This window comes from Myotis daubentonii, chromosome 5 (assembly GCF_963259705.1).
Source record: "Myotis daubentonii chromosome 5, mMyoDau2.1, whole genome shotgun sequence".
Classification (NCBI taxonomy): domain Eukaryota; kingdom Metazoa; phylum Chordata; class Mammalia; order Chiroptera; family Vespertilionidae; genus Myotis; species Myotis daubentonii.
The window spans coordinates 29,206,014-29,232,064 of NC_081844.1; the positions used below are offsets into that span (position 1 = coordinate 29,206,014).

Here is a 26,051-nt window from a genome sequence, read left to right on the forward strand (position 1 = left end):
TCTCCTAACAGGCTTCATTAGTGTCGTTCGTTGACACGTTTAGCAAACATTCACTGTCTTCGTAGCCCTTACCACCTGAAATCATCTTGTCTATGCGGTCTCTCGCCCCACTAGGTTGTGAGTCGCCTCCCCTCCCCACTCAATTTCCCTAGACACCCGTTGCATTTTTAAAATTCTTGTAACCATTAGGGGGCGCTATGCTCCTTCCCTGGACATACCCTCTACCCTCTGTATCAAAATTAGGCGGGGGCGGGAGGGACGGGGTGTTAAGGAAAAGATAACCCCCTCAGTCCCCCCTCAGCCCCTCTTCCACACGAGGGCAGCCCAGCCTGGAAATGTCTAGCTTTGTGATCCTACAAGCACCAAAAGTTTTTCTCCCCAAATCTCCTTCGCTCTCTATGCGTCAACTTCCTCATCTGTAAAATGGGTTCGAGTTTGGAATTATGGTAGGCATCAGAGATGGGGCGGGGGGGTGCCAAGACCAAAGCGAGGAAGACAGGATGGCCTTCCAGGGCTCCGCGCTCGAATCGGCCACTCACAAGCCGGCTCCGTTTCTGCATCTGGAAAATGGGAGCGATGAAAATAGCACCTACCCCATTCAGTGGCCTGCCCTAGGCGACAATTAAACGCGCTGAGGCGGGTCAAGCAGGCAGTACAGCCCTGGCATACAGCCAGTGCGCGGTAATTGTTAGCTGCGACCACCGCCTTTTCGTCCCTCCCTCCCTCCCTCCTTCCCTCCTTCCCTCCTTCCCTCCTTCCCTCCTTCCCTTCCTCCCATCCTCTCCCCTCCGTAAACGTGGCTGGAGCGTTCTCTCTTATTCCCGATCCCCCCAGCTTTCTCATGTTTGTCTCCAAGTATCGTGATGGGAGATCCACCACCTCCTCCCCGACCTGAATGTCCACATCGCCCTCCACCCCCCCCCCCCCGCATGTCTCTTCAGAGTCCAGCTCCGTCGTGCTGTCACTGGGGGAGGCTGCCGTGCTTTCCCGCATCTCCACAAAACCCAACACTCAGGGGGGTTCCACTCCCGGAAACCCAAGGGGGCGGTCTCGAGGAAGTGCACCCTCCCACGTCACAGCGCCGCCACCCCACCCGAGAAAGAAGACTCATAGGGGCCGCCCCGCCCCTTCCCGGAACCCTGAGGAGCGAGAGCGACACCCCCTCCGCGTCCCGAGGGGCCAGGGGTCCTTAGGGCCAGCCAGCCTGAGGGCAATAGAGGAGCCGGATTCTCAGAAGAGGGACCCAGGGCGACCGAGGGTGAGTGGGCGTGGCCGGTCAGAGGAGGGCGGGGCGATGCTAAGGATCGGCCCACTTCAGGAAGAGCGGAGTTTCCCTAGCTGGTGTGGCTCTGAAGGAGGCACAGTATTACTCAAAGAGGGCGTGGTCAGTGCAAAGAAAGGTTCTAAGGGGGCGGGGCTGGAATGAGGGGGCGGGGCTAAAGCCTAGGAGACTCCAGTTGGAGGCGGGGTCCGAAAGGGGCGGGGTCTTAAGGGCCAGGGCCTGGTGATTGGGCTAGGACAGGTTCTCACCTGGCCCGGAGGAAAGGGCCCGGAACCGTAGAACTTCAGACTTGAGTCCGGCCCCAGCCTCTTGGGAGCTCCGTGGGTCCCGACCCAGGTGAGTGAAGGGCCCCGGGCGGATCTAGGACCAGGGATTATTCGGGTGAGGAGTCTTCTCTTTTCCAGGTGGGGTCACCTGCACTCAGAGAGGATCTGGGTGTCTGTCCAGGCGCGTCCGCGGACACAGAATGGGTCGCCGAATGCCTGATTGGATCGCTGTGCATCAGGCGTGTCCGTGTACCTGGGTGTGCTCCTCTAAACGTGTTTCCTTTGCAACACGGAGATCCTCACTGCTTTCACTGTTGCCTGACATCTTTTTAAACCACAACCCAGATGTGCCCCTACCTCTCTTAAAACCATTCCGTAGTTCCTATTCCATCCCACTGAGCTGAAAATTTGAGGTCCACCAGTTCCTGCATTGTTTCACCCCAGCCGACCTCACTGGCTTAGCTCCACTTAGCTCCTTGCTCGTTGCATTCCAGCCACACTGGTCTCCTAAATAATATCACATGTAAAAAGCGAGCTTCATCTTCCCTCTGCATTTGCTGTACCCCTGCACCTGAACTGCTGTTTCTCCAAATCTTTGCAGAGCTATCTCCTTCCTTTTCCTGAAGTCTCAGCTCCAATGTCACCTTCTGGGAGAGACCTTCCTGACTACACTATTTAAAGTAGCCTGCCTCCTCCAGCCATCTTACCGCCTCTCCCTGTTTTAGCATCTTCATTGATTACTCTTGGAATTTATTCTTCTTTTGTTGTGTGTCTTGTTCACCAGGCGGTCAAGGGTGAAGGCAGGTCTCTATCATCACTGTACTTCCAGGTCTAGAACAGCACAAAGTAAGTGCTCAGCCAATTGGTGATTGTTCAATGTCAAGTCTGCTCATCTGTGTCCATGTGTGTCCCTGTGCTGGTGGCTGCTCCCTGTGATGTGTACACATGTATATGGTCTATAAGCCATGAATACCCACTCCCTCCTTTCCCCATGTTTGCCCCTACCTCACCTCCTCTCCTGATTCTGCCCCCTTCATCTCTCCCCTGCCCAAATATCCAGAAATTATTCCAGAAGACACAGGGCCGGAGGATGACTTAGCCTATGGCTGACCTGTGCCCACCTTGAGCTTTCCCCCAACTAACCAGAATTTTGTCAGTGACCCACCTCGATGCCCACTAAGGGGGACATGAGACAGAGGAACCTGGAGTTGGGGGACTCTTAAGACAGAAGCTGGGCCTGGGCCAGGAGACAAACAGGAAGTGCACAGGCATCCAAGAGACACACCTGGTGTTCAGGTATGCGTCGCCTAGAGCCAGCTCCTGGCCCTGTTCCCCACCCCTAAAGTCAGCTAAGGCTGGTCTGTGAACTTCCTGCCCTTTTCAGGCCCTCAGCCAGGTTGACTCGTGATGTAAGAATCCTGGTGCTGTTTTTCTGCAGACCCTGACCAGGCCACGAAGACCGTGTGGGGTGGAGAGAGTGACGCCTTGCTTCAACCCTACCCAGGACAGGTTTTCACCACCAGATACTTGAGACAGGTCTGCATGATAATCAAGGGAGTCCCAAAGTGTTTGAGCCCTAAATTTGACAATAATAATAATAATAATAATAATAATAAGATGTATCTGCTCCAAAATTGCATTTGCTGACATTTCTACAAAATTGCATTTGCTGACATTTCCACATCCTTAAATGTGGTGTTACGTTGGAAAGCCACGCATAGGTTAGATTTTCTTACATCCTACGCATCCTTTTGTGTGCACAAGGATTGCTTAGAAGCTATGAACATTAGTAAATTAAATTACCTCTGGCCTGGAATGTTCTTTCGCCGTGAGAACCACAGGGCTTGTTCCCTCAAAATCATTCCAGCTGTACTGACTGAGACCTTCCCAGGCCACCCGATGGAAAATCTGAACTCTACCACTAGGATCTTGGCTCTCTCTGACCCATCTGCACACTCATCTACTATATATATATATATGATTTCAGAGAGGAAGGAAGAGGGAGAGAGGGATAGAAACATCAATGATGAGAGAATCATTAAACGGCTGCCTCTTGCATGCTCCCGACTGGAGGTAGAGCCTGCACCCTGGCATGTGCCCTGACCTAAAATTGGATCCTGACCTGTTTCTTAGGTTGATGCTCAACCACTGAGCCATGCCCGCTGGGCTGTTTATTTTCTTAATCGCTCTCTCCCACACTAGACTGGCACTGGTCTCGTTTGTTTTGTTCACTGCTGGTTCTCTAGCACTTGGAACAGCGCTTGGCACACAGTGGGTTTGAGTACATTAGTCCATTAAATTTCTATAACATGGATCATTATGTCATCTGCATAAAATACCATTATATTTTAAATCAGTGAATAGATCTTCTCCCTTTGCAAAAATCCCAGTGAATGCATGGCTGTTTCCATGAAATCACAGCCAATTCTAAATTAAAGTGACTCATAGCCTGATTTTATGTATACCAGCTGTTGACCCTTGAACAACATGGGCTTAAACTGCACGGTCCACTTTTATGCAGATCATTTTCTTTTATTGATGCAGATTATTTTCAATAAATTCTCTAAATGTATTTTCTCTTCCTTATGATTTTCTTAATAACATTTTCTTTCTGTATCCTACTTTATTGTGAGAAGATAGTATATAATACATATAACATACAAAATATGTGTAATTGACTATGTTATTAGTGAGACTTCTGGTCAGTCACAGGGTATTAGTAGTTATGTTTTGGGGAAGTCAAAAGTTATGTACAGATTTTCTACTGTGTAATGCTCCTAACCCCTGCATTGCTCAAGTGTCAACTGTAATCTGGCATATATCTATACCTACATCTATATCATCTATATCTATATCTATATCTATATCTATATTGCTGGTATATTTACATATATATATATATAAATCTGACTATGATTAACTTGTTTAATTTAGAATATTATATATGTATGTAATATACATATATACACATATACAGAGAAAGAGAGAAAAATGCATTGTAAGGTTTCATAGGATATGGGCTGCTGTCTCCAAAACTAAGAGGAACACAAAAACAAATTAAAACAAAAACAAAAACTGTGCTCAATTTGGCAGCACATATACTAAAATTAGAATGATACAGAGAAGATTAACATGGCCCCTGTGCAAGGATGACACGCAAATTCATGAAGTGTTCCATATTAAAAAATCCTATATAATAAATAGCTAATATGCAAATGGTTGTCACGCCCTCACCCTGAGGCAGGGGGACCTGAGGCTGAGCCGGGGGACCTGAGGCCGGGCCAGGGGACTGAGGCTAGACCAGGGGACCTGAGGCCATGCCCCCTGCCTGGTGGGGGTTGACGGGGGACCTGAGGCTGCGCCCCCTGCCCTGCAGGGCTTGATGAGGGTGGGGCCGGCCAGGTCTGGGTCTTGTGTTATTGCAAGGCATGCACAGGTGGGCAGGGACTTGACTCTGGGTCCCGCAGCACACCCCAGACTCTGACAGGAGGGAGATTTTCATATACATTTTACTAATTTTCTTTCATCTCTGACACTTCTATTATAGAGAAAGGGCAAATAGCAATATTAAAACATTTCCTCTAAGTCCCTTTTAATGTGCATGGATTTTGTGCACTGGGCCACTAGTAATAATAATAAAAAAAAAAATAAGAGGAGCATAGAAAGGCTGACTCAGCCACTCAGGAACAGGAATAATTATTCCCATTTTACAGACTTGGAAGACTGAGGCCTGTTGAAAGCGCAGAGCTCAGCCCCAGCATTCATTGCCCCCAAAAGCTTCATGCAGGTGCCACAGAATGGAGAGGACTTTGCCAGCCAACCTTGGTACCACGGTCTCCTGTCCCGCCAGGTACTGCCTCCTGCAGGCCCTCAGCACCATGTGATGGGGAGCCTCTCCTGCCGGAGACTCCTAGGCCCTAGATGTGGGATTTAGGATCAAGGGCTGTTGGAAGAGGTGGCTGGGGGACTGGGGATTATCTTGAAGCTTGGTTGGTGTGGCACATCACTCCTTATATTTAAATTATCACTTTATTTGGGATGGTGTTGAGGATGGTAATGGAGATTGAAGAAGGTCCTAGCTCCCTCAAAGCACCCCTTGGCTCTGCTTGTCTCCCTCTTTCTCTGGGTTCCAGGCACCTGTGGCCACCAGGGCCCCATCTTCCTCTCAATTCAAGTCTCCTTGCTCTCATCTTCAATTCAGGTGTCACTTTCAGGAGTCCTAGGACTTTGGGCATCCAATCAAATCATGAGAGGCAGTATAGCTAGTGGTTAAAATCCCACACCCTAGAGTCAGACATCCTGGGATTAAATTCCAGCCCTACAACTTACATTCTGTGTGACCTAGTCTAAGGTATTTAACTTTTCTGGACCTCAGTTTGCCCATCTGTAAAATGGGGCTAATAGTACCTATTGTTTAACTTTGGTAAAGAATTAATTGAGTTCGTGTTTTACACCTGAAGCAGCACCTGGCGTCCAGTAAGGGCTACACATGTGTCCACTGCATATATTGTTCAGTCCCCAGTCCCTATCACCAGCTCTGCTTTGCCTCTGGTGTCAGAGCCCCCAGCCCCTGTTTGTTTTCACACTAGTCATAAGACAGCTTAAAATTTTTATACGGGATTTATGGGTCACACACTGGAAGAATCCAAATAATGGCTTATTTTGAAGTCACATTTGCAAAGCAAGCCAGTATATTCACTCAGATTAAAAGCAGTACCAGTCAACATCAGCTAGCAACTGTAACAAACCCTTCCCAGGTGTCACTGGCTAAACACAATACACAATTAGGGCTTGTTTATGTCACAGTCCAAGGTGGTTGAGGATGTGGAACTCCAGAAAACAGTCAGGACCTTCCTATCTTGTGGCTCAGCCTTACCTCAGGGCTTCGGTGACATCAGCTGACAAATATGGGACAGAATCTGTAGGATTTAAAAATATTTTTAAAAATATTTTTTTTATTGACGTTAGAGAGAGGAGGAGAGAGGGCGAGAGAGAAAGAAACATTGATGTTTCACATCCATGGGTTGCCTCCTGCACACCAGCACACTGGACAGGGAGTCCAACCTGAAAACTGGGTATGTGCCCTGAAGGGGAATCAAACCAGTGACTTTTTGTTGCACTAGATGACACTCAACCAACTGAGCCACACTGGCCAGAACAGAACCGATAGGATTTTGCAGGAGGGTTTTTTTTTTTTTTTTTTAAATATATTTTTAATTGATTTTTTACAGAGAGGAAGGGTGAGGGATAGAGAGCCAGAAACATCGATGAGAAACATCGATCAGCTGCCTCCTGCACACTTCCCACTGGGGATGTGCCCACAACCAAGGTACATGCCCTTGACCAGAATTGAACCTGGGACCCTTGAGTCCGCAGGCCAATGCTCTATCCACTGAGCCAAACCGGTTAGGGCTGCAGGAGGGTTTTTATGGGCCAAGTGTGGACAGTCCCCACTGTACTTCTACTCTCATCCCATTGATCAGATCTTGTCACATGATAGCTCTAAGTGCAAGGGAGCCTGGGAAATGTAGTCCAGAGGTGTGCCCATGAGAAAAGAGTAAATGGTTTGGTACAAAACTACCCAGTCTCTGGGATGGCTTTTTTTTTTGGGGGGGGGGGGTGTTGAGGTACCATGAACTATTGATCTGGGCTCATACCTAAACCCCCTGCCCCCTGTTCTCCATCCCCAGAAGGCAGAGGCTCTTCTTCAGCGAGATGGCGACTTCTTGGTTCGTGCGTCTAGGACCTGTGGGGACCACCCTGTGATCTCCTGCCGCTGGCGGGGCTCTGCCCTACACTTTGAGGTGCTTCGTGTGGCCTTGCGTCCCCGGCCAGGCCGGCCCACAGCCCTCTTTCAGCTGGAGGATGAGCGTTTCCCAAGCCTGCCTGCCCTGATTCGCAGCTACGTGAATGGCCGGCGTCCACTGACCCAGGCTACAGGGGCTGTGGCCTCCAGGCCGGTGATCCGGCAAGGGCCTATTCAACGCAGCTTTAGTGAGGAAACCCTCTTAGACAGCCCGTCTCGGATAGAGCTACTCAGGTACTCACAGGCTCCTTCTTGTGACACCCAAGTGCCACCTCGGCACTACTGACACTTGGGGGCAGATCATTCTTGGGTTTTTTTGGGGGGGGGGGGAGGGGGGGGCCGCGCGTGCTGTCCTGTGCATTATAGGATGATGAGCAGCATCCCTGGTCTCTATCGACTAGATGCCAGTAAAATCCTCCCCACCCCACTCCCTAGTTGTGACAAACAAAAAGTGTCTCCTGACGTTGCCAAGTCCCCTGGGGGTAGAGCACCCTGGTTGAGATCCAATGGTCCTGAGTGACGGCAGGTAGGGGTTTGGGGGCATTGGTGGGGTGGACCTGCTTAGGCTGGGACTTCACATCTATCCCATCTTTGTCCCCCAGGGCTAGGAAGTGGAGTGACAGTCAGCCTGCAGGTTTGGAACATGTGGGAAGGTCAAGAGAAGGCCACTCTGAACCAGGTGAGAGTCTGCCAGACAGCCCATGGCTCAGAAATTTCTTTGCCCCTCATCCCTGAGTGGATCTTGGGCAGGTGACTTAGTCTTTTGGGAAATGGGGACACTGATACTCTCAAAGTGGTTAAAAAAAACACATAGGAACTTTGTAGGTGCAAAAAATGTGGTTTCACAATTATTCTAAGAAACCCTATGTGTTCTGATCATGGCTGACCTCCCTGATAACTCCTGCCATATGCCCTCACTCCAGTCACACAATCTTCCTTTCAGTTGCTAGAACATTTCAAATTTGTTCCTGCCTCAGGGCCTTTGCATTAATTATTCTTGCCCATTCCCCTCATCTTTTTCTGATTCCTTCTCACTCAACATGAGTTCTTCAAAACAGTTTGCCCTAATCATCCTACCTAAAGGAGGTCTCCTCCTCCCTCATGCCCAGTCTGCTTCGGTCCATCCCCCATCCCATTCAACATGAGCCCTCTCTGTGTACCAGGCACTGTATTAGGTGCTGAGATACATCGATGAATGAGAAAGACAAAGATTTCTGCCCTAGTGAAGCTAACATCCTGTTAGAGAAAGACATACCAAGAAAACAAAATAAGTCAATTATACATGACTAGAGGCCCGATGCACAAAATTTGTGCACTTTGGGGGGGGGGGTCCCCTCAGCCCAGCCTGTACTCTCTCCAATCTGGGACCCCTTGGGGCAGTTGGGGTCAACCAGGCCGGCAAGGGGGGCAGTAAGGGGAGACCAGGCCAACAGGGAGGGGCAGTTGGGGGCAACCAGGTTCATGTGGGGGGGCAGTTGGGGGTGCCAGGCCAGTAGGGGGGGGGCAGTTAGGGGAGATCAGATTGGCAGGCAGAGGTGGTTAGGGATGATCAGGCTGGCAGGGGGGCCAGTTAGGGGCGATCAGGCAGGCAGGCAGGCAGGCAGGGACCAGGCCTAAACTGGCAGTCAGACATCCCTCTCACAATCCAGGCCTGCTGGCTCCTAACTGGCCCCCCCTGCCAGCCTGATCACCCCTAACTGCCTCTGCCTGCCAATCTGATTGCCCCTAACTGCCCCCCCCCCCGCCCCGCCAGCCTGGTCACCCCCAACTGCCCATCCCCGCTGGCCTGGTTGCCCCTAACTGCTCTCCCCTCACCAGCATGGTCATCACTTACTGCCCTCCCCTCCCCTCCCCCCTCCCCACTAGCCTGGTCGCCCCTCACAGCCCCCCCTGCTGGCCTGGTTGCCCCTCACTAACCCCCCAGCTGGCCTTGTTGCCCCACTCAGTCCGTTTGGTTGGCTCCTGGCTCTTTATATATAGAGATTTGGGGTAAAAATTAAAAGTACAACAGAGTAGAGGAGACTTTAAGTAGTAGTCAGGAAAGGCCCCATGGAGAAAGATTTTGAGAATGTAAAGAAAGGAAAGATGTAGATAACTGGGGGCTAAGAGTGGCCTAGGGAGAAGAAACAGCAAGTGCAAAGGTCCTGGGGCCAGAACAAGAGTTTGAACTAACCATTCTACCAAAAGGAGATGAGTATAGCTGGAGCAGTAGGAGAGAGGGGAGAGTCAGAGAGAGACCTGGGGTTCAGATTTTTAGAGCTTTTTGGCCTACTGTGAGGACTTTGGCTTGTATTCAGAGTGAGCTAGGAATTGTGGGAAGTTGTTAAGCCCCTATAACAAGGTCTATTGAAATGCTTTGTAAGTACAGAATCTCCCAGAAGTCTGGGTGCACTTTTAAGTTCTAATAACCTTGGATGTCAACATGCCACACACTTAACCAAAGACATCATTTAAAGGTTTGGTAAATTACATTGCTTTGATGTTTATGTAGTTTTGTGAATTTTGGTTAATATGTTTTAATTTTAATTTTGTAACATCAGTGCTTTACCATCTTCACTCAGAGGGACAAAAACAAAGGATTCAAATTTAAAATGTGGTATTCAGAACTCGCAAAACTACTTAAGTGTCAAAGAAAGTTTATTTTCAAACCATTGATAAATGTGTAGCATTTATACTGGAGAAGTAGTTAAAGTTCAAAGCCACACCAAGATAGGTAGGGATGCCCCGGAATTGACTGAATGAGTGGATGAACCAGGACCCACCCAACTATCTTCTCTGTGTACCACCTGTACCCCCTCTTGTATGACCCCCAGGAGCCTCCACTGTGCCCACACTTGCCCTGTCTTGCATGGGTAGTGACCCTGTGTTGCTGAAGACCCCGGCTCCCCTGGGATCCATCGCTGACAGCCTCAGTGCCTCAGATGGGCAGCTTCATGCCAAGGCGCCAAGCAAGCCACCTCGAACGTCCTCACTGGTGCTGCCGGATGCCTCTGAACAACCCCCAACTTACTGTGAGCTGGTGCTCCGAGTGCCCAGCGCCCAGGGGACACCCCCTGGCCACCAAGGCCCAGAGCCAGAAGCCCCGTGGTGGGAGGCCCAGGAGGAGGAGGAGGAGAGATGTTTCACAAGACCACAGGCAGACATCTCTTTCTGCCACCTGAGCAAATCCTCTGGCCTTCTGGGCCCCCAGAACCGGCCCTTGGAGCCCAAAGTCCTGCATACTCTCCGCGGCCTGTTCCTGGAGCACCATCCTGGGAGCACTGCCCTCCACCTGCTACTGGCAGACTGCCAGGTGAGTCACATACCAGATCCCTTCTCCATAGGCTGGGGCGAGGTCCAACAGTACCTCACATCCATATACTCACTCTGTTCACTTGTCCTCCCCACGCCCCCCCTCAACTCCCCTACTGCCAGGCTGCTGGCCTGCTGGGAGTGACCAAGGCTCAGCGGGATGCCATGGGGGTTGCCTCTGGCCTGGAGCTGCTCACACTTCCCCATGGCCATCGCTTGAGGTCAGAACTGCTGGAAAGGTGAGCCAGCCACCGGGAATTCCCACGATCTCCAAATCTCCCTACTCAGAGAGGGGGGTGGGCAATGCCACCTCCCGTCCATCCTCACCCCCAAATACAAACCTCCCCACTGCCCCCAGACCCTTGCCCTCTGCCTCCACAGGCACGAGGTGCTGGTGCTGGCCGGTGCGCTGGCGGTGCTGGGCTGCACGGGGCCGCTGGAGGAGCGCACAGCCGTCCTGAGGGGCCTGGTGGAACTGGCGCTGGCGCTACGGCCAGGGGCGGCGGGGGACCTGCCCGGACTGGCCGCTGTCATGGGCGTCCTGCTCATGCCCCAGGTGCATGGGGTGCAGGGATGGGGAGGAAGCCCGAGCGAGTGCAGGTGAGGGGAAGAGGAGGCATGCTCAGGATTTTTACTCCAGGTGTCCCGGCTGGAACAAACGTGGCGCCAGCTCCGAAGGAGCCACACCGAGGCCGCAGTGGCTTTCGAGCAGGAGCTGAAGCCGCTGATGCGGGCGCTGGATGAGGGCGCCGGTGAGTGGCATCGTTTGCAGTTGCGCACCAGTTCAAACTCAGAATCCTAACCCAGTCCTAGGCCAAGTCGAGGCTCCGGTCGTTAGCCTCGCCCCTTCGTCCCAGGCCCTGCCCCCTCCGCCCCCGGCCCTGCCCCCTCCGCCCCAGGCCCAACCTTCCGCACTAACTGGGCCTTGGAGCCAATCCCTGGGCCCCGCCCTCACTGTGCCCTAGGCCCCGCCCCTTTATCACAAGCTCTGCCTTCTGCACCCTATGCATTGGGCTAGTCCGGGCCCCAGCCCTTAGGCCCCGCGCCTGCTTTATGCCACGCCCTTGACTCAATCTAGCTGTGCTAGGCTCAAGCCTGCCGACCCAAGTCCTGCTGGTTACTTTAGTCCGAGGGTGCCTGGCCCAAGGCCCCACCCTCTCCACCCTAGGCCCTGCCCCCTGTCCAAGGCCCACTCCAGACCCTTCTCCCCACAGGACCCTGCGACCCTGGCGAGGTGGCGCTGCCTCACGTGGCCCCCGTGGTGCGCCTGCTGGAAGGCGAGGAAGTCCCGGGGCCGCTAGATGAGAGTTGTGAGCAGTTGCTGCGCACCCTGCAGGGGGCGCGTCAAATGGCCCAGGACGCACCCAAATTCCGCAAGGCCGCGGCCCAGCGCCTGCAAGGTGAGTGCCCCCTCTGCGCTGGGCTGCCAGAGGGTCCTGACCTTAGGAGCAACCCGCATGCTCTAACCTGGTGCCCCCAAACCAGTCTCCCGCCACGCCTCCCTGAGTCTCACCCAAATTGGGACAGCTCCTGTCAGGGGCCCCCAAGCCAGCTCTGCAACCAGCAGTGATGACAGGAAGTGCCCTACACTCAAAGAGGGTAGCCCTGCCGCCCAGTCACACTCACGAATCCCACTCCCACCCATCCCAACTTCCAAGTGTGTCGCACAGGGTGGCCCAGGACCCCAAATCTTGACCCTGGGGCGGCTCCATCTCCAGGCACAGCCTCTAGGTGGGGCCCCTAGCAGCTCAAACTAGAAAGAGTGTCATCACCATGCACCCTGGCCGAGCTCACCTCCACCAATCAATCCCCTCAGCCACACCCTTTCCTCCCCCCTCCCCCGCACCTTACGCAGAGGCCCTTGCAGCCCCGCTCCCCACCAACCCCACCTAACTGTCCAGAGTACTTGGGGCAGAGTTCCTCCAGGGCCCTGCTGGGTCAAAGTCCCCAGGAGAAAAGGCAGATGTGCGGAGGGGCAATGTAGGTCCCTGGGCCCCGCCCCTAGCGCACCTGGCCCTTCCCCCAGGATTCCGGCCGAATCCCGACCTGCAGGAGGCCCTGACCACTAACTTCCTGCGGAGGCTGCTCTGGGGTAGCCGGGGTGAGGGGGCTCCGAGGGACAGTCGTCTGGAGAAGTTTCAGCAGGTCCTTAGTGCCCTGTCACTGCGCCTGGAGCCTGACTGCTGAGAGTGCAGACCCCCGTCTTCACATTGGCACATCCAGACTTCTGGTGACCCCAGCAGGACACCTAGGAAATCATCCCAGTTTGCTCACACAGCCAAACAGGGTGAGGACCCACACCCTCGCTTGCAGAAGCGGGGGCAGGTTTGCAAGAGCCCACCCTGCCCCCTAAAAATATACAGGGATCCTGGGGTGAGGGGCAGACCCCCCTTCCCCCCAGGAGAAGACCCAGGCCGTGGAGGCCCTGGCTGCCCTCACCCGCCCCCACCCCCACACATATCCCACAAATGGTGAATGTGTAGCTTCTAATGATAAGAGAACTTGAAACTCTGTGAGAGGCCAGAGTTCAAATGCCTTTCAAAAAGTTGTGACTACTAGCAGATTGCTTGGCTTCTTTGTGCCTGCCTTCAACACAAAAGTGAGCTGGAACTTTCTAGGGGTTATTATAGGAATTAAAGCTCAATATTTACATGAGATAATGGGTGGAGAATGCTTGGCACACAGTAGGTGCTCAATAAATGCTACCCATTCTCAGAAAGTTGCCGTGAACATGGAAGGGATGTTTGCCACCCTTCTCCCTACACTAGTCGGAAGACAAGGGCCCAAATCTCAGGAAGAGGGTGTGTCCAGTGTGCCCAAATTCACCTTCCCTTCCTCATTCCCTGTGTGGCCTGTAAGGAGGGTGGCATTTGAATATCCAACCCCAGTTTCTACATCTCCTAATAAAGCATGGAATCCAAGAACTTTACCTATTTTTTTTATATATAAAACAAAATGGCCCTAGCCGAGTGGCAGGAAAAAGATTTAAAACATGAGTATGTACATCAATGGTAGAAGGCACAGCGGGTCCATCTGAGGTGAGGAGTAGGGTGGAGGTGGGGGGCAGCAGGTTACACAGGTCTCAGCTGAAGCCACGGGGGCAGAAATAAAGTGCGTAGGTCCTGGGGCCCCCTGTGGCCCAGAAGCAGCAGCCGACAGCCCCCCTCTTCCCACCTCTGGCAGGGTTCAATTGAGCGTGACTCGGAGGTAGGAGGTGGGCACGTAGCCTTCCCCTCCCTGTTTCCGCCTGACCCGAGTCCAGCCATCGCCTTTGTCCTCTTCCATGAGACTCAGGTCTTCACCCTCAGCCATGGATATGGTGCCCTCGCTGGACCCTGTCATGGGAGTGGTGGTGGGCTCAGCTCTGCTTTAGGGGCATTTAAACAGAACCTAGCCAGGCGCCCCCCACCCCTGCCCAAGCAACTGGTGCTCACCTTCAAAGTGGTAGATGGCCACACAGTGACCTATAGGGGATGCAGACTCCTCAAAATCCTCATCAAACTCTGTGTAGATGGGGGTGTCCTGGCCTTCCTCCAAGGGGGGCTCTTCAGAGCTGGTAGGGGAGAGGAAAGCAGGTGAAGACAGGCCCCCCATGTCCCGGGGGAGGCAGACCCACCGTGGTCACCCCACTCACCTCTCCTTGTTCTCCTGTGATCCACTGTTACTGCTGCTGCTGCTGTCGGGTGGGGCGCTGGCTGGGGGGTCCGGAGGCCGGGTGTGCCGGTTCAGGCTGTCTCCCCGGTTGCTCAGCACCCGGCTCTCAGCTTCCGCCAGCCAAGCCTGAGAGGAGAGGACCATGTGGTCAGTTCCAGGGCAGGGCTCCGGGGTCAGCCCACTCTGGGCTCAGATGTTTCCTGAGATCACCCATGCACACCCAAAGCCGTGATGAGAAACAGCTGGAGCCGCCCCACAACACTGTCCCCCAAGCAGTGACTAAGCCCGGCTGGCCGGCCCCCGCCCCTCCCCAGGGTCTTCCCTGACCTCATACTTCTGCACTTCCAACTTCAACCGTTCAATGTTGTTCAGGGTTTCCGCAATCTGGGGCTCCAAGCTAGTGGGGTCCCCCATCTGGGGTGTCTTCTCATACACATCCTTCATTTTCTTCAGGGCTTCCCTGGGACCAGACAGACAGATGAGAAAGAACAGACCCATGTAATTTAACAAGCAAAAAATATGGGTTTTGCCCTGGCCAGTGTGGCTCAGTTGGTGGAAGGTCATCCCCTGCACCAAGAGGTCCCTGGTTCAATTCCCAGTCAGGGCACCTGCCCGGGTTTGGGGCTCGATCCTGGGGACCATGCAGGAGGCAGCCAATGTTTCTCTCTCTTCCTCTCTCTATGAATCAATAAAAAAATTTAAAGCTCACATGCTAGTGCTTCACTGACTGAGCTTGAATTCCAGTCTGGGCATTTCCTAGTTGTCAGTTTGGGTTGTTACTGAATCTGCCTCACCATGCTAACCTTGAAAATGAGGATAATGATACATACGTGGGAATGGCTGTGAAGATTAGAACAGTGCCTTTATTTATTCAGATGCACAAAGTACTGCATAGCAGGCACTGTTCTAAGCAAGACAGCCAGGACCCTGCCTCTGCTCACACACAGTCTCTCAGGAAAACTTGGGCACTCCAGTGAATCCATGTTTGGAATAGTGCGTGGCATACAGTAAGTGCTCTCTAAATGCCGGGTGTTATTATTCTCATCAGTCCTTGGTCCCTAGTTCCTCATGACTATAAAGCAGTAATAGTTATATGAGCATAGACTTCTGGGTTCAACTGCTTTCCAGTCTAAATAGTAGCCATGTTACAGATGCAGAAACTGAGGCACAGAGAGACAAAACAGCTGGAATTCAAGGCCAGTCTTCCTTGACCCCAGAGCATGCACCTTTAGCTCCACATCATAAAAACTCGGGAAATTCAACGTTCCTAATGGAACTTTACACCGATAAAAGCTGTTTTGTACAAGATGGCAAAATATAATTTGTCTGTCTGTCTCCAAGTGGCAAACGTCATTTCTATTATGTAAGAGGGCTGGAAAGAGAATCTTGCCGTCTGGAAAGAATGAGTAAAAATTTCTTTAATCTGGCAGATTTTTTATTGTTAATATTTCAAGTGTTTGAGTTAGTAAATAGATAACCATATGTTGTTGTTGTTTTAGCCAATCAATGTGGTGAATGAGATGGATTTTTTTTTTCCTTTCTGTTTTGGAGACTGTAGTTGATACTCTTTTGTCTTTTTAAAATCTTTATTGTTGAAAGTATTACCTATGTCCCCTTTTCCCCCCCATTGACTTCCTCCAGCCCGCTCCTACCCCCACCCCAGGCCTTCACCACCCTACTGTCTGTGTCCATGGGTTATGCATATATGAATACAAGTTATGTGGTTGATCTCTTCTCACCCATCCACCCTCCTCCGCCTTCCCTCTGCAATTCCACAGTCTATTCCATGCTTCTATGCCTCTGGATCTATTGCATTACTGGGGCAACATCCAACTGTCTCATGATTTTTTTAAGTCTTTACAAAAAGAAAGTTTTTCCAGTTCCCTGTGCTTGGCAGTGGCAGCGGTCGGTGTGAAAGCCTGGTGCCAGCGTGAGGCAGGGCAGAGCGCAGAACCAAGATGGCAGCATAGGTGAACACTGGTACTCGCCACCTCCCACAACCACATCAAAATACGACTAAAATACAGAATGAGCATCATTCACAACTGCCTGAAATCTGGCGGAATGGAAGTCCTACAACTAGAGAAGTAAAGAATAAAATGCACTGAAACTGGTAGGAGGGGCAGAGGCGCTGAATGGGCTGGTCCGACCCCCATGTGTGGCGTTTCTTTAATCGGGAGGGAGATCTCCAAGGCCTCCTGTGAGAAGCAGAGGACCCCAGCCCCACCCCAGACCCCCAGTCCAGGGTTCCAGAACTGGGATGAGAAGTCCCCATAACTTCCAGCTATAAAAACCAGCAGGGATTGTGGCTGAGTGACATGGAGGCTGCTGGAGTCCCAGGTGTTCCTCTTAAAGGGCCTGCAACCGAGCTTACACAGTCACAAGTCCTCTGAGCTCCAGCACTGGGCTGCGGCTTTGGGGAAATCCAGTGACACCAGGGGAGGAACTGGACTGTCTGGCAATGGGCAGGAACTCAGGGGTGGCTTTCTCCCAACAGAGGTGCTTACAGGGATCATTGTTCCTGTGCTGGGACCTGCCCCGTCGTAGGGCTGACTGGCAGCCATATCTGAGTTACCATCAGCGTGGCCCACACTGTTCCACTGGTCCTCTGCCCTGGTAATTTCCTGAGACCTTGCCCCATTCAATTTGCAGACCCACCGAAGCTGTTTGCAGCTGCTTTTCCATTTGAATGACCTGTCCTGGCTCAGGCTTCAGACTTTGCTAAAAATCTCTTAAACAAGCAGTAGCTGGAGGCAGTGTACCCCAAACTTATCAATAAAAGGCCCAACACCCAGCACTAGCACCAGCCTGCCTTGCCTCACTGCTGGGCCTTGCCTGGGCACTTCCTAGCCCAATACAAATAGCGGTCATCTCCAGGTCTCTCTGTAGCTCCTGCCGGGTGGCACCAGGCAGTGGCTGACTTTGCACCTCCCAGGAGGCCCCAGAGTCAGTGACCCAGTAGACAACTTCAGACCATAGCAGATTACAACTCTACACATCCACAAGTGACCCACTCAAGGGGAAGACTCAGTGAGCACCAAAGCCCCACTGAAGCAAGTCTTGCTCCATACAGGTGTCTCCAGCATAGCATTCTTCCATTGTAGATGCAGCTGGTCCTCACAGCCAATTGGCCTGAAGGCCAATTCCTCCCATTGAGGACAATTCCTCCCAGGGACGCCAATCAAGACTCAACTACAACAAGACTGTGCACACAGCCCACATAGGGTTGCACTATTATAAAAGGACACTCTACCAACTTCAGGAGACATAACAGTTCTACATACTACATAGAAACAAACACAGGGAAGCAGCCAAAATTCAGAGACAAAGAAACATGTTACAAATAAAAGAAACGGAAGCAAACAAGCTACTGGATACAGAGTCCAAACTGTTTTGAACTCTGGGATCTTAATGAGAGCTGCAAGGGACTTAGTAGACTTTCGAGGATCTTAAGGAGAATGTCAAAGACATAAAAAAAGACCAGTCAGAAATTAAGCATATACTAACTAAAATAAAGAATAATTTAAAGGGAGCCCTAGCTGGTTTGGCTCAATGGATAGAGCATCGGCCTGTGCACTGAAGGGTCCCAGGTTCAATTCCAGTCAAGGGCACATGCCTGGGTTGCGGGCTCGATCCAAAGTAGGGGGTGTACAGGAGGAAGTCAATCAGTGATTCTTTCTCATCAATGATGTTTCTATTTCTCTCTCCCTCTCCCTTTCTCTCTGAAATCAATAAAAAAATATATTTTTTAAAAAGAATAATATACAGGGCTTCAACAGTAGATTAGAGGATTCCAAGAATCAAATCAAAGATTTGGAATATGAGGAAGCAAAAACCACCCAATCAGAACAGCAGAAAGAAAAAAGAATCCAAAGCTATGAAGATAGTATAAAAAGCCCCTGAGACAACTTCATGTGTATCAACATTCATATTATGGTGGTGCCAGAAGGAGAAGAGAGAAAGCAAGATATTAAAAACCTATTTGAAAAAATAATGACAGAAAACTCCCCCTACCGGGTGAAAGAAATAGACTTACAAGTACAGGAAGCACAGAGAGTCCCAAACAAGAGGAACCAAAAGAGGCCCACACCAAGATGCATCATAATTAAAATGCCAAAGGTTAAAGACAAAGAGATAATCTTAAAAGCAGCAAGAGGAGCAGTTAGTTACCTACAAGGGAGTGCCCATATGACCGTCAGATGATTTCTCCACAGAAACTTTGCAGGCCAGAAGGGAGTGGCAAGAAATACTCAAAGTGATGAAAAGCAAGGACCTACAACCAAGATTACTCTACCCAGCAAAGCTATCACTTAGAATTGAAGGTCAGATAAAAAGCTTCTCGGACAAGAAAAAGCTAAAGGAGTTCATCACCACCAAACCAGTATTACATGAAATGTTGAAGGGTATTCTTTAAGAAGAGGAGGAGAAGAAAGAAGAAAGAAGAAAGAAGAAGAAGGAGAAGGAGAAGAAGGAGGAGGAGGAGGAGGAGGAGGAGGAGGAGGAGGAGGAGGAGGAGAAGATATGAACAATAAAATGACAATAAATACATATCTATCAACAATTTAATCTAAAAATCAAACAAGAAATCTAATGCACAAAATAGACTAATGAATAAAATAGAATCAGTGGCATGGAAATATGGGACTGACGAATCTTAGAGGGAAGGGGGTGGGGAGGAGTGGGAAAAGATTATCCAAAGATCTTATATGCATATATGCATTACCTATGGACACAGACAATAGAGTGGTGAAGGCCTGGGGCTGGGTGGGAACTGGGTGGAGGAGGGCAATGGGGAGAAAAAAGAGGGGCATCTGTAATACTCTCAACAATAAAGATTTTTTAAAAAATGTTTTATTATGATAAAATATACAGAACATAAAAATTCCCATTTGAACACTTTTTGGTTCATTTCTGCCACATGTACAGCTCCATGGCGTAAAGTACATTCACATTGTTGTGCAACCATGATCATTGTCTTTGCTTGGCTAGGATTTTGCATCTAAGATCATAAGTGAAGTAAAATGAGCCCATACTTCTATTTTCTTGAATTCTTGCAAAGTGATTTTAAAATAGAGATTCCACCAGACTCCACAATGTGCTGGTGGCATCCACTCCTGTCTGTGCTGGAATGAGCTGTATAAGGTGGGAAGGAACTGTTTCTGATGAGCGGGGTAGGAATCACCTGTATAACCATCAGAGATTGGGGCTTGTTGGGAGGTTTGAGTGCCATTGCAATGTACAGACGATGGTGCGGAAACTATACCCATTCAGCAGAAACTGTACTTGGAATGCTGACCTTTTCTAGGGCCAGTGATATGCCCTGTGATACTCTGTGGTGACGCTGGCAGCAGCAGAGAGCCAGAGCTGCCAGTCAGCCAGTCATGAGGTAAACAACAGGCGCTATGCACTGTAGTACTAAATGCATTTGACTTGGTGTTTTCAATTCATGATGCGTTCATTGGATGCAACCCCATGGTAAGTTGAGGAACATCTGTAAGTCTGCACTATTTTGTTGTTGTTGCTAATCCTCACCCGAGGATATTTTTCCATTGATTTTTAGGGAGAGTGGAAGAGAGAGACAAATACAGAGAAACATGGACGTGAGAGAAACACATGGACTGGTTGCCTTCTGCAGGAGCCCTGACCAAGGATGGGCTGGGGAGGAGAGGTACCTGCCCTTGATCTGAATCCAACCCAGGACCCTTTGGTCTGCAGGCCGAGGCTCTATCCACTGACCCAAACAGGCTTGGGCTGTCTTCACTGTTTTACTTTCCTCTCTGCCTGCCTCCCTCTCCCTTACCTCTGGTCAATCTCTTTCTGTAGTTCACGATTACGCTCCTCCAGTTGCTGCTGAAGCCGCTTTCTCTGCTGCTCTGGGGGCAAGTGGCTAAAATCCTCAGTGACCACTGTCTGCAGGCAGAACGAAAGCTGATTTGGGATTGTGGAGTGTGAACTTCCAGGCCCTAGGACACTCATAAGACACACCAGGTCCACCTTCCGCCCCACCCAAGGTTCCTGTGGGGCAAGGCCATGCACTGAGCAAAGCAGGTCCGAGTCACGCAATGGGAGAAGTGGGTCCAGCCTGCAGCAGGAAGCAAGCCCAGGGTCCCGCCTCCCGGCCACTGGGCAGGCTGGGGGCGCCCTCCTCCTCTCCTGGAGGCCTCACTTACCCCACGGCTGCCTCGAAAGCTGCGGAAGGATGCTAGCCGCGGTTTGACTGACTTACTGAGCTCACTCAGTATGGCCAAGGGGTCGAGGCCGGAGCGGGGGGATGGGGGTCCATTAGGCAATGCCGAGGGCTGGGGGCCCCCCAGGGGGGAGAGGGGTTGGGGATGCGGCTACCGGAGGGGACCGTGGAGGAGGTGTGTGGTGGGGTGGGGTGAGGGGGGTGTAGAATATAGAGAACGAGTACAATATGGACCGATGGAGGGATGCAATGAAGGAAAAAACGAAATGGAAAAAAGAAAAAAAAAACGGTAAGAAAACCACAACTCAAGATGCACAATCACACACAGAAAATGCATGCAAAGAACAACACAAAAGTCTGGGAGGTGGCAGGGGGGCATTAGACTGTGAGCCAGAAGGCCAGACCCCTCCTTCCCCCAATGTCTCCCACAGCCCCTGCATCCCATGCCCAGTACCTAGGATGGGGTCTGAGGGCGCAGGAAAGCCCAAGTGTCTGCCCCCCACCCCCAGCTTTCTGGGCTCACAGTCCACAACATGGAGGGAGGTGCATGCAGAAATCAAGGTCTCATACAGGTATGGGGCCACAGGAGTCAAGGGCAAGCTCAGAGAAGGGTCAAAGGCATGAAATATCAGAAGGTTACAGGGGGTTTTCTGCAGGGAAGGGGGGACATAATTTATACACTGAAGTGGGGTATCAAGGGCCAAAGTATAAACTAGGGAGATGGCAGTTGTAGCAGCTATAAACCACGAGTGTCCAAGTATGTGCTTGACATTGAAAAGCAAAAATCCCAAGAAAAAACTATCCTGAAGGTTGGGACCCAGCCCCATGGGTGGGATGGAAAGAGACCAGGGGGAGTCCCCACGGCCAGCATCCGAACCCTCACCCAGCCCTAAACTCCACAAGCAGGTCTCCTCCTAGCATCCCAAGAAGCAGCAGACACACACCACAGCCACCCACCCTCCCTTCCTGGCCCCCTGTCGGCCTCAGGGGACTTGCAGGCCAATCACCGCTTTCCCTCTAGCCTGGGCCGACAGCCAAGAGGAAAATTCCTGCCCAGGACTCAGCGTTCCAACGGCTGGGGCTGACTCAGTGCCCCCCCACACACCGCTGTCCCCACTCACTCACACCCCCTCCCCAAGAGCCCTGGCCCCCACCTTGTTCTTTTTGCCAAAGGGCCAGCGTTTGGCACGGCTACGACCTGGGCCTCGCAGCTCAGGCCGGCCATCGGAGGGGGTGCCCAGGCTGCTGTCCGAGTGCGCTCTGTTCATGGGCTGGCTGAAGTCTTCGAATTCCACGTCGCCTGGGCGGGCAAAGCCTGACTTGTTCAGCTCAATTAGGACCTGGGAGTCCTGCAGGGAGGACATGGGGAGGGGGAAGGGCAGTCGGAAGTCAGACCATGTGCCTAACTTCAGGGTCCACCTGCCCACCCCACAACCCACTGGCACAGGACCAGGCACGCACATTCTTGCTGTCCACAGCAGCCGCAGCCACCTTCATGCCCTCCAAACACTTGGTGATGATCGGAAGCACCTGCAGCTCCGCCTCTGACAGCAGCCCGTACCCAGCCCCCAAGTGGGTGGCCCGGCGCTCATCCATGTCCTGTAGCTTCTACAGGGACAAGGCAGGGGTGCTAATGGAGGGGCCGGAGCACAGATACTTCCAACCCAAGGTGGTTAAGGGAGAGACAAGGGGCCAGGTTGGTTTCAGAGGGGACTTTAAGGACCCCTCCCCACCCCCACCCCCGCCCAGGGAGTAAAGAAAGGCTTCTCAAAGGAGGTGGCAATGGAGCCAGGGCTTTAAAGGAAAAGCAGGCCCAGCACAGATATTGCCAATCCCAGGATTAGGACAAAAGAGTGGAATATAAGGCTGAACAAGGAGAGGGAAAATTCAAGATGTTTCAGAGGGGTTGTTAGAGCTGGGGCTTAGAAAAACGAACAGGATGTTCAAGAGACAAGGAAGACATCCCTGGCAGAAGGAACAGCGTGAGTGATAGCAGAGCTCACTATTACTATTTGTTTCTAAAACCTCTTTCAATTTAGAGATTAGGACATTGCAGCTGGGGTTTTGACAAATGTGTAGGAGATGGTTAACAGTGGGGTTTTTTTGGTGGGGGGAGGGAAAGTGGGGGCTTGGAACACTCACATCAAATATCTGAGGCATCTGGGAAAAATAGAAGTGGGCCTGGTCTCGGTTGAAACGCTGTAGTTGGGCTGCGTACTCATTTTTGCTTTCTTCTGCCATATGACTCCGAAGATGGGCTTGTTGCTTGGCCTGAGGAAGATCAAGGTGGGGGGTCAGTCACTGGCAGGTTCTGACCCCATCCCACCCCAACCTCTAAGCCTGCCCCAGACCCCACAAGCACCTTCTCCACGTCCGCCTTGGTGGCGTTGATATCCTGGTCTAGCCGCTCTGCGGTCTGGGCTGCCTTCTCAGCCTCCCGGCAGTCCCGCTCAAATTTACGCTTACTCTGCGTGGTGGACAGAACCAGGATGAAGGAGCTGCCAACCCCGATGGCAAGGGGGTATGGGAAGCCAAGAGTCCAGCAGCTGGCAGGAAGTCACCCAGAAAATGGGGGGCAACGGGCATTCTGGAAACCTTTCGGGGGGGTCGCGGGGAGAGGGGAGGAAGGGGAGAGGTTCTAGCCAGACAAAAGGCTCTGTGGGTCAGCAACCCTCGCCCTGCTCCCTGGGACCAGAGCCACCGTCCACACCCACAAACTCACATTCTCCAGCTGTTTGAAGCCACTTTCCAGCTGCTGCTGGGCCCGACGTCCTTCTTGGAAGTGCTGTGGGAAGAAGAGGGACAGGCTCACCCGGGTCACGGCAGGGCCCTCAGGAAGACCCAGGGAGGAGGCCACTCACCATCTTTCTCTCCTGCTTCATCTCTTGCGAGTATTTGGCCAGCTCAAGACACACGTGGACGCTGAGGTTCTCAGCCACCAGCTCCCGCTGGCCCGCAAAGTCATTTACTTCCTGGAGAATCTGCACAAAGGACTGCTGCTGGCTGAACCTCCGGGGAGAGAGGGGGCAGCGAGCCAGAGGTCAGACCCCTGGACCCAACTCCACACGAGAAAGGGGAAGACCCGAGACATTCACTCCTGAAGCAGTGACAAAATCTGGCCCATGTCCCCTACCCCTTGCTTGAGTGAGATGCATTTCGGAACTCGGAATATTTTGGGTTTTAGAAAGGAGATACAATGCTTGTACCATCTTTTGTCTATCATCCCAGTGGGGTCAGGGACAACATCCTGTAACCAAACACTAGAAGTATTTTTGCAGAAAGAAGTATTAATAGTCATACCAAGTGGCATAAAAACCAAGCCCATAATGAACCCGATCCACATCAAGTGAGTTCAGATCAGAGGTGGCCTCCAAATAAGTTACCAGAAAAACTTTTCATTTCTAGAAAATTTTGGGTTCCGAACAAGAGACCCATCTGGGCTGGACACTGTTCTAACACATTCCTTCAGTTAGTCTTCATGTGAGCCCCCCACAAGGTCATGGTCATCATGCCCATTTCACAGATGAAGAAAACCGAGGCACAAAACTTAAGTCACTTGTTCAGAGTCACTCACTAACTGCTGGAGCCTCCCCCATTTAATAGGTAGAGGAAAATGGAAGCAGAGAACTTAAGTCAACTGCCCAAAGCAGTTTGGCTAGAAAGTAGTGGATTTAGGATTGCAATCCTGGTACTCTGGAGCCTGTACCTATGCTTTTTTTTTTTTTTTTTTTTTATAGATTGGTTTTAGAGAGAGAAACGGGAATCGAACCCTCCCCTTTTTGGGTCACAGTGGCCAGGGCCTATACCCTTAAATCTAGGTGAGAATCTAGATAACAAGTGAGGGATCTGATTGAGTGACTCAGCTACCGGAGAGAAAGCCAGACAAAAGCCCCCTGGCTCCCCCGCCTCCTCCGCCCCCGCTGCACCCAATCTAGCCCACACCCTCTCTCCATCCTTACTTGGACTCAGGGTCATCTTTGGCAGGTCTCTTGGGCAGATACTTTTTCACCAGGTTCCTAGGGGGAGAGAGGCAGGAAGGCTGAGCCCGCAGCCCCCCAACTGCACCCTCGCCCCAGGGCCTGTCCACCCTAGGGTCTCACCGCAGCTGCTTCGCGTAAGCCTGCTCCACCTCTGTCCGCTCTTTCACGAACTTCACATATCTGTCCAACAGGTCCAGCCCCCACTGCGTGTGCCGCTCTATCACCTCAAATTGATCCTGACGGGAGGATGGGAGGGCGGGGGAGGACCGGGTCAAGACCCCGCAGCCAGATACCAGGGAGCCTCAAGGCTCTGAGCTCCCTCCGAGAAGGAGTGGCTTCCCGGACCCGCCCCGGCTCGGCTCCGCTGGAGGTGCGGGGGGAGGCAGGAAACCAGCGGGAACCCCCTCCCCTTCCCGGGAAGGGCCAGGGAACAGGGGCGGGGCCCCAGCCGGACGAGGACAGGGTCTCCGTCTCAGGACAGCCAAGAGGGGTGTGGAATGGGGTAGGGCCACTCCCCTTGCTCCGACTCCCCTAATCCCCCCGGATTCCGGAAAATCCGGCAGGCCCGGCGTGAGTCAGGGCTAAAGGGGCCGGGTTCCCTGCGTCTTGGGGGTTAGGAGGGGCAGAATGGCCAAAGGGCAGGCACCCCGATGTACTCCGTTTCCCCCACGAATTCCAGTGCACCTCCAAAAGAAATCCCAGAGTTGAGGAGGGGGCAATGTAGTAACCTCGCTGCACCCGGGAACCCAGAGATGCCACCGCCTCCAGGAGGAGGAGGGGTCGGAGGTCCCGGCTAGAATTAGGGGGGAATTCCTGGGGCTTCCAGAACTGAGGTTAGAGGCTGCCTGGAGAGGGCCCCTCCCTGTGCCTGGAACAGAGGCGGCCAAGCCTCACAGCCCCTTCCCCCACTAGAGCGTCCCTAGCCCCTAGGTGTTGATTGGAGGTGACGCAAAGGGCAGTCAGGACGTCTAAGTCCCACGTGGGATTGAAAGTGGCCAGAGGGTCCCCTCCCCCTCACCAGGCGGACAGGCGGGCGGCGGGCAGGAACCCAGGGGCCGTAAGATAAGCCGCCCGCCCAGCCAGGGTGCTCAAAATAGGTGACCTCGCTCGGCCGCCCCGGCCTGGTCCTAGGAGTTCGTCCTCCTCCTCACTCTGAACCCGGTGCCTCAGTTTCCCTACGCCGCACCTGCCAGGCCGCCCCTTGCCCCCGAGCTTCCTGAGACGTCCCGGGAAACTCCGAGAGAGGGCGGAGCGGGGACGACAGGGATCGGTGGAAGGGAAAGCGTGGAGCTTCGGCTCAGGAACTGCAGGGGCAAAGGGGAGCGTCTGGACCCCAGGAAGGTAAGAGCTTGGAGTCAGGCCGATGGGACTCACCCACAGCTCGGTGCCCCAATCCATGCTGCTCCCGCCGAGGCCGCCACCGAGGCCGCCGCACCCGGTCCCCGCCGCCCGCCGCCCTCCGCGGGGAAACTCAGTCGAAGGCTATGCGCCCGACCCCGCCCCGCCCAGGCCCCGCCCACTCGCGGCTATGCCACGCCCCTCAGCCTCTGCCCCGCCCCGGCCGGCGCGGAGCTCCAGCCCAGAA

The 26,051-nt window shown here is 52.5% G+C and overlaps 2 protein-coding genes and 1 non-coding gene across 19 annotated transcripts; 2 read left to right on the forward strand and 1 right to left on the reverse strand.

Moving 5' to 3' along the window:
• The first annotated feature begins 1,486 nt into the window (after positions 1-1,486).
• Positions 1,487-13,569, forward strand: SH2D3A (SH2 domain containing 3A). Of its 13 annotated transcripts, XM_059696915.1 has the most exons (14): positions 1,506-1,618; positions 1,687-1,805; positions 2,333-2,394; positions 2,609-2,844; positions 2,987-3,084; positions 5,262-5,398; positions 7,239-7,588; positions 7,957-8,033; positions 10,168-10,646; positions 10,769-10,884; positions 11,027-11,201; positions 11,286-11,397; positions 11,860-12,045; positions 12,672-13,569. In XM_059696915.1, exons 6-14 carry the CDS (start codon positions 5,330-5,332, stop codon positions 12,830-12,832), a joined length of 1,725 nt encoding a protein of 574 aa, XP_059552898.1. In that variant the 5' UTR covers positions 1,506-1,618; positions 1,687-1,805; positions 2,333-2,394; positions 2,609-2,844; positions 2,987-3,084; positions 5,262-5,329; the 3' UTR covers positions 12,833-13,569. The 13 variants fall into 13 exon arrangements, with proteins under 13 accessions (XP_059552900.1, XP_059552897.1, XP_059552903.1 ...); XM_059696917.1 differs by lacking the exon at positions 1,687-1,805 and having other exon boundaries at positions 1,487-1,618; positions 2,933-3,084; XM_059696914.1 differs by lacking the exon at positions 1,687-1,805 and having other exon boundaries at positions 1,487-1,618.
• Positions 4,626-4,732, forward strand: LOC132236214 (U6 spliceosomal RNA). Its single transcript, XR_009453180.1, has one exon. It is a non-coding gene; the product is annotated as a U6 spliceosomal RNA (small nuclear RNA).
• TRIP10 (thyroid hormone receptor interactor 10) lies at positions 6,268-25,963 on the reverse strand. 5 transcript variants are annotated; one of them, XM_059696911.1, is made up of 15 exons: positions 25,841-25,963; positions 24,587-24,702; positions 24,446-24,502; positions 23,348-23,495; positions 23,209-23,271; positions 22,849-22,953; positions 22,629-22,757; positions 21,948-22,094; positions 21,641-21,835; positions 20,470-20,637; positions 20,100-20,209; positions 14,627-14,759; positions 14,280-14,425; positions 14,080-14,198; positions 6,268-6,467 (listed from the first exon to the last, which is right to left on the reverse strand). In XM_059696911.1, the coding sequence occupies exons 1-15, from the start codon at positions 25,862-25,864 to the stop codon at positions 6,421-6,423; spliced, it is 1,707 nt and encodes a 568-aa protein (XP_059552894.1). In that variant the 5' UTR covers positions 25,865-25,963; the 3' UTR covers positions 6,268-6,420. The 5 variants fall into 5 exon arrangements, with proteins under 5 accessions (XP_059552894.1, XP_059552892.1, XP_059552893.1 ...); XM_059696909.1 differs by lacking the exon at positions 6,268-6,467 and adding an exon at positions 13,571-13,980; XM_059696910.1 differs by lacking the exons at positions 6,268-6,467; positions 23,209-23,271 and adding an exon at positions 13,571-13,980.
• Positions 25,964-26,051: the final 88 nt, after the last annotated feature.

What these genes read in the sequence shown, in the direction of transcription:
- SH2D3A (XM_059696917.1), top strand. Translation starts at nt 5,330, where the DNA reads ATGCAGGTGCCACAGAATGGAGAGGACTTTGCCAGCCAACCTTGGTAC. An exon ending in TCTCGGATAGAGCTACTCAG is followed by an intron (nt 7,589 to 7,956) that starts GTACTCACAGGC and finishes TTTGTCCCCCAG; the next exon opens with GGCTAGGAAGTGGAGTGACA. An exon ending in TGCTACTGGCAGACTGCCAG is followed by an intron (nt 10,647 to 10,768) that starts GTGAGTCACATA and finishes CCCTACTGCCAG; the next exon opens with GCTGCTGGCCTGCTGGGAGT.
- TRIP10 (XM_059696909.1), bottom strand. Translation starts at nt 25,864, where the DNA reads ATGGATTGGGGCACCGAGCTGTGG. An exon ending in AAAGATGACCCTGAGTCCAA is followed by an intron (nt 23,496 to 24,445) that starts GTAAGGATGGAG and finishes CTCTCCCCGGAG; the next exon opens with GTTCAGCCAGCAGCAGTCCT. An exon ending in CCAAGGCGGACGTGGAGAAG is followed by an intron (nt 22,758 to 22,848) that starts GTGCTTGTGGGG and finishes GATCTTCCTCAG; the next exon opens with GCCAAGCAACAAGCCCATCT.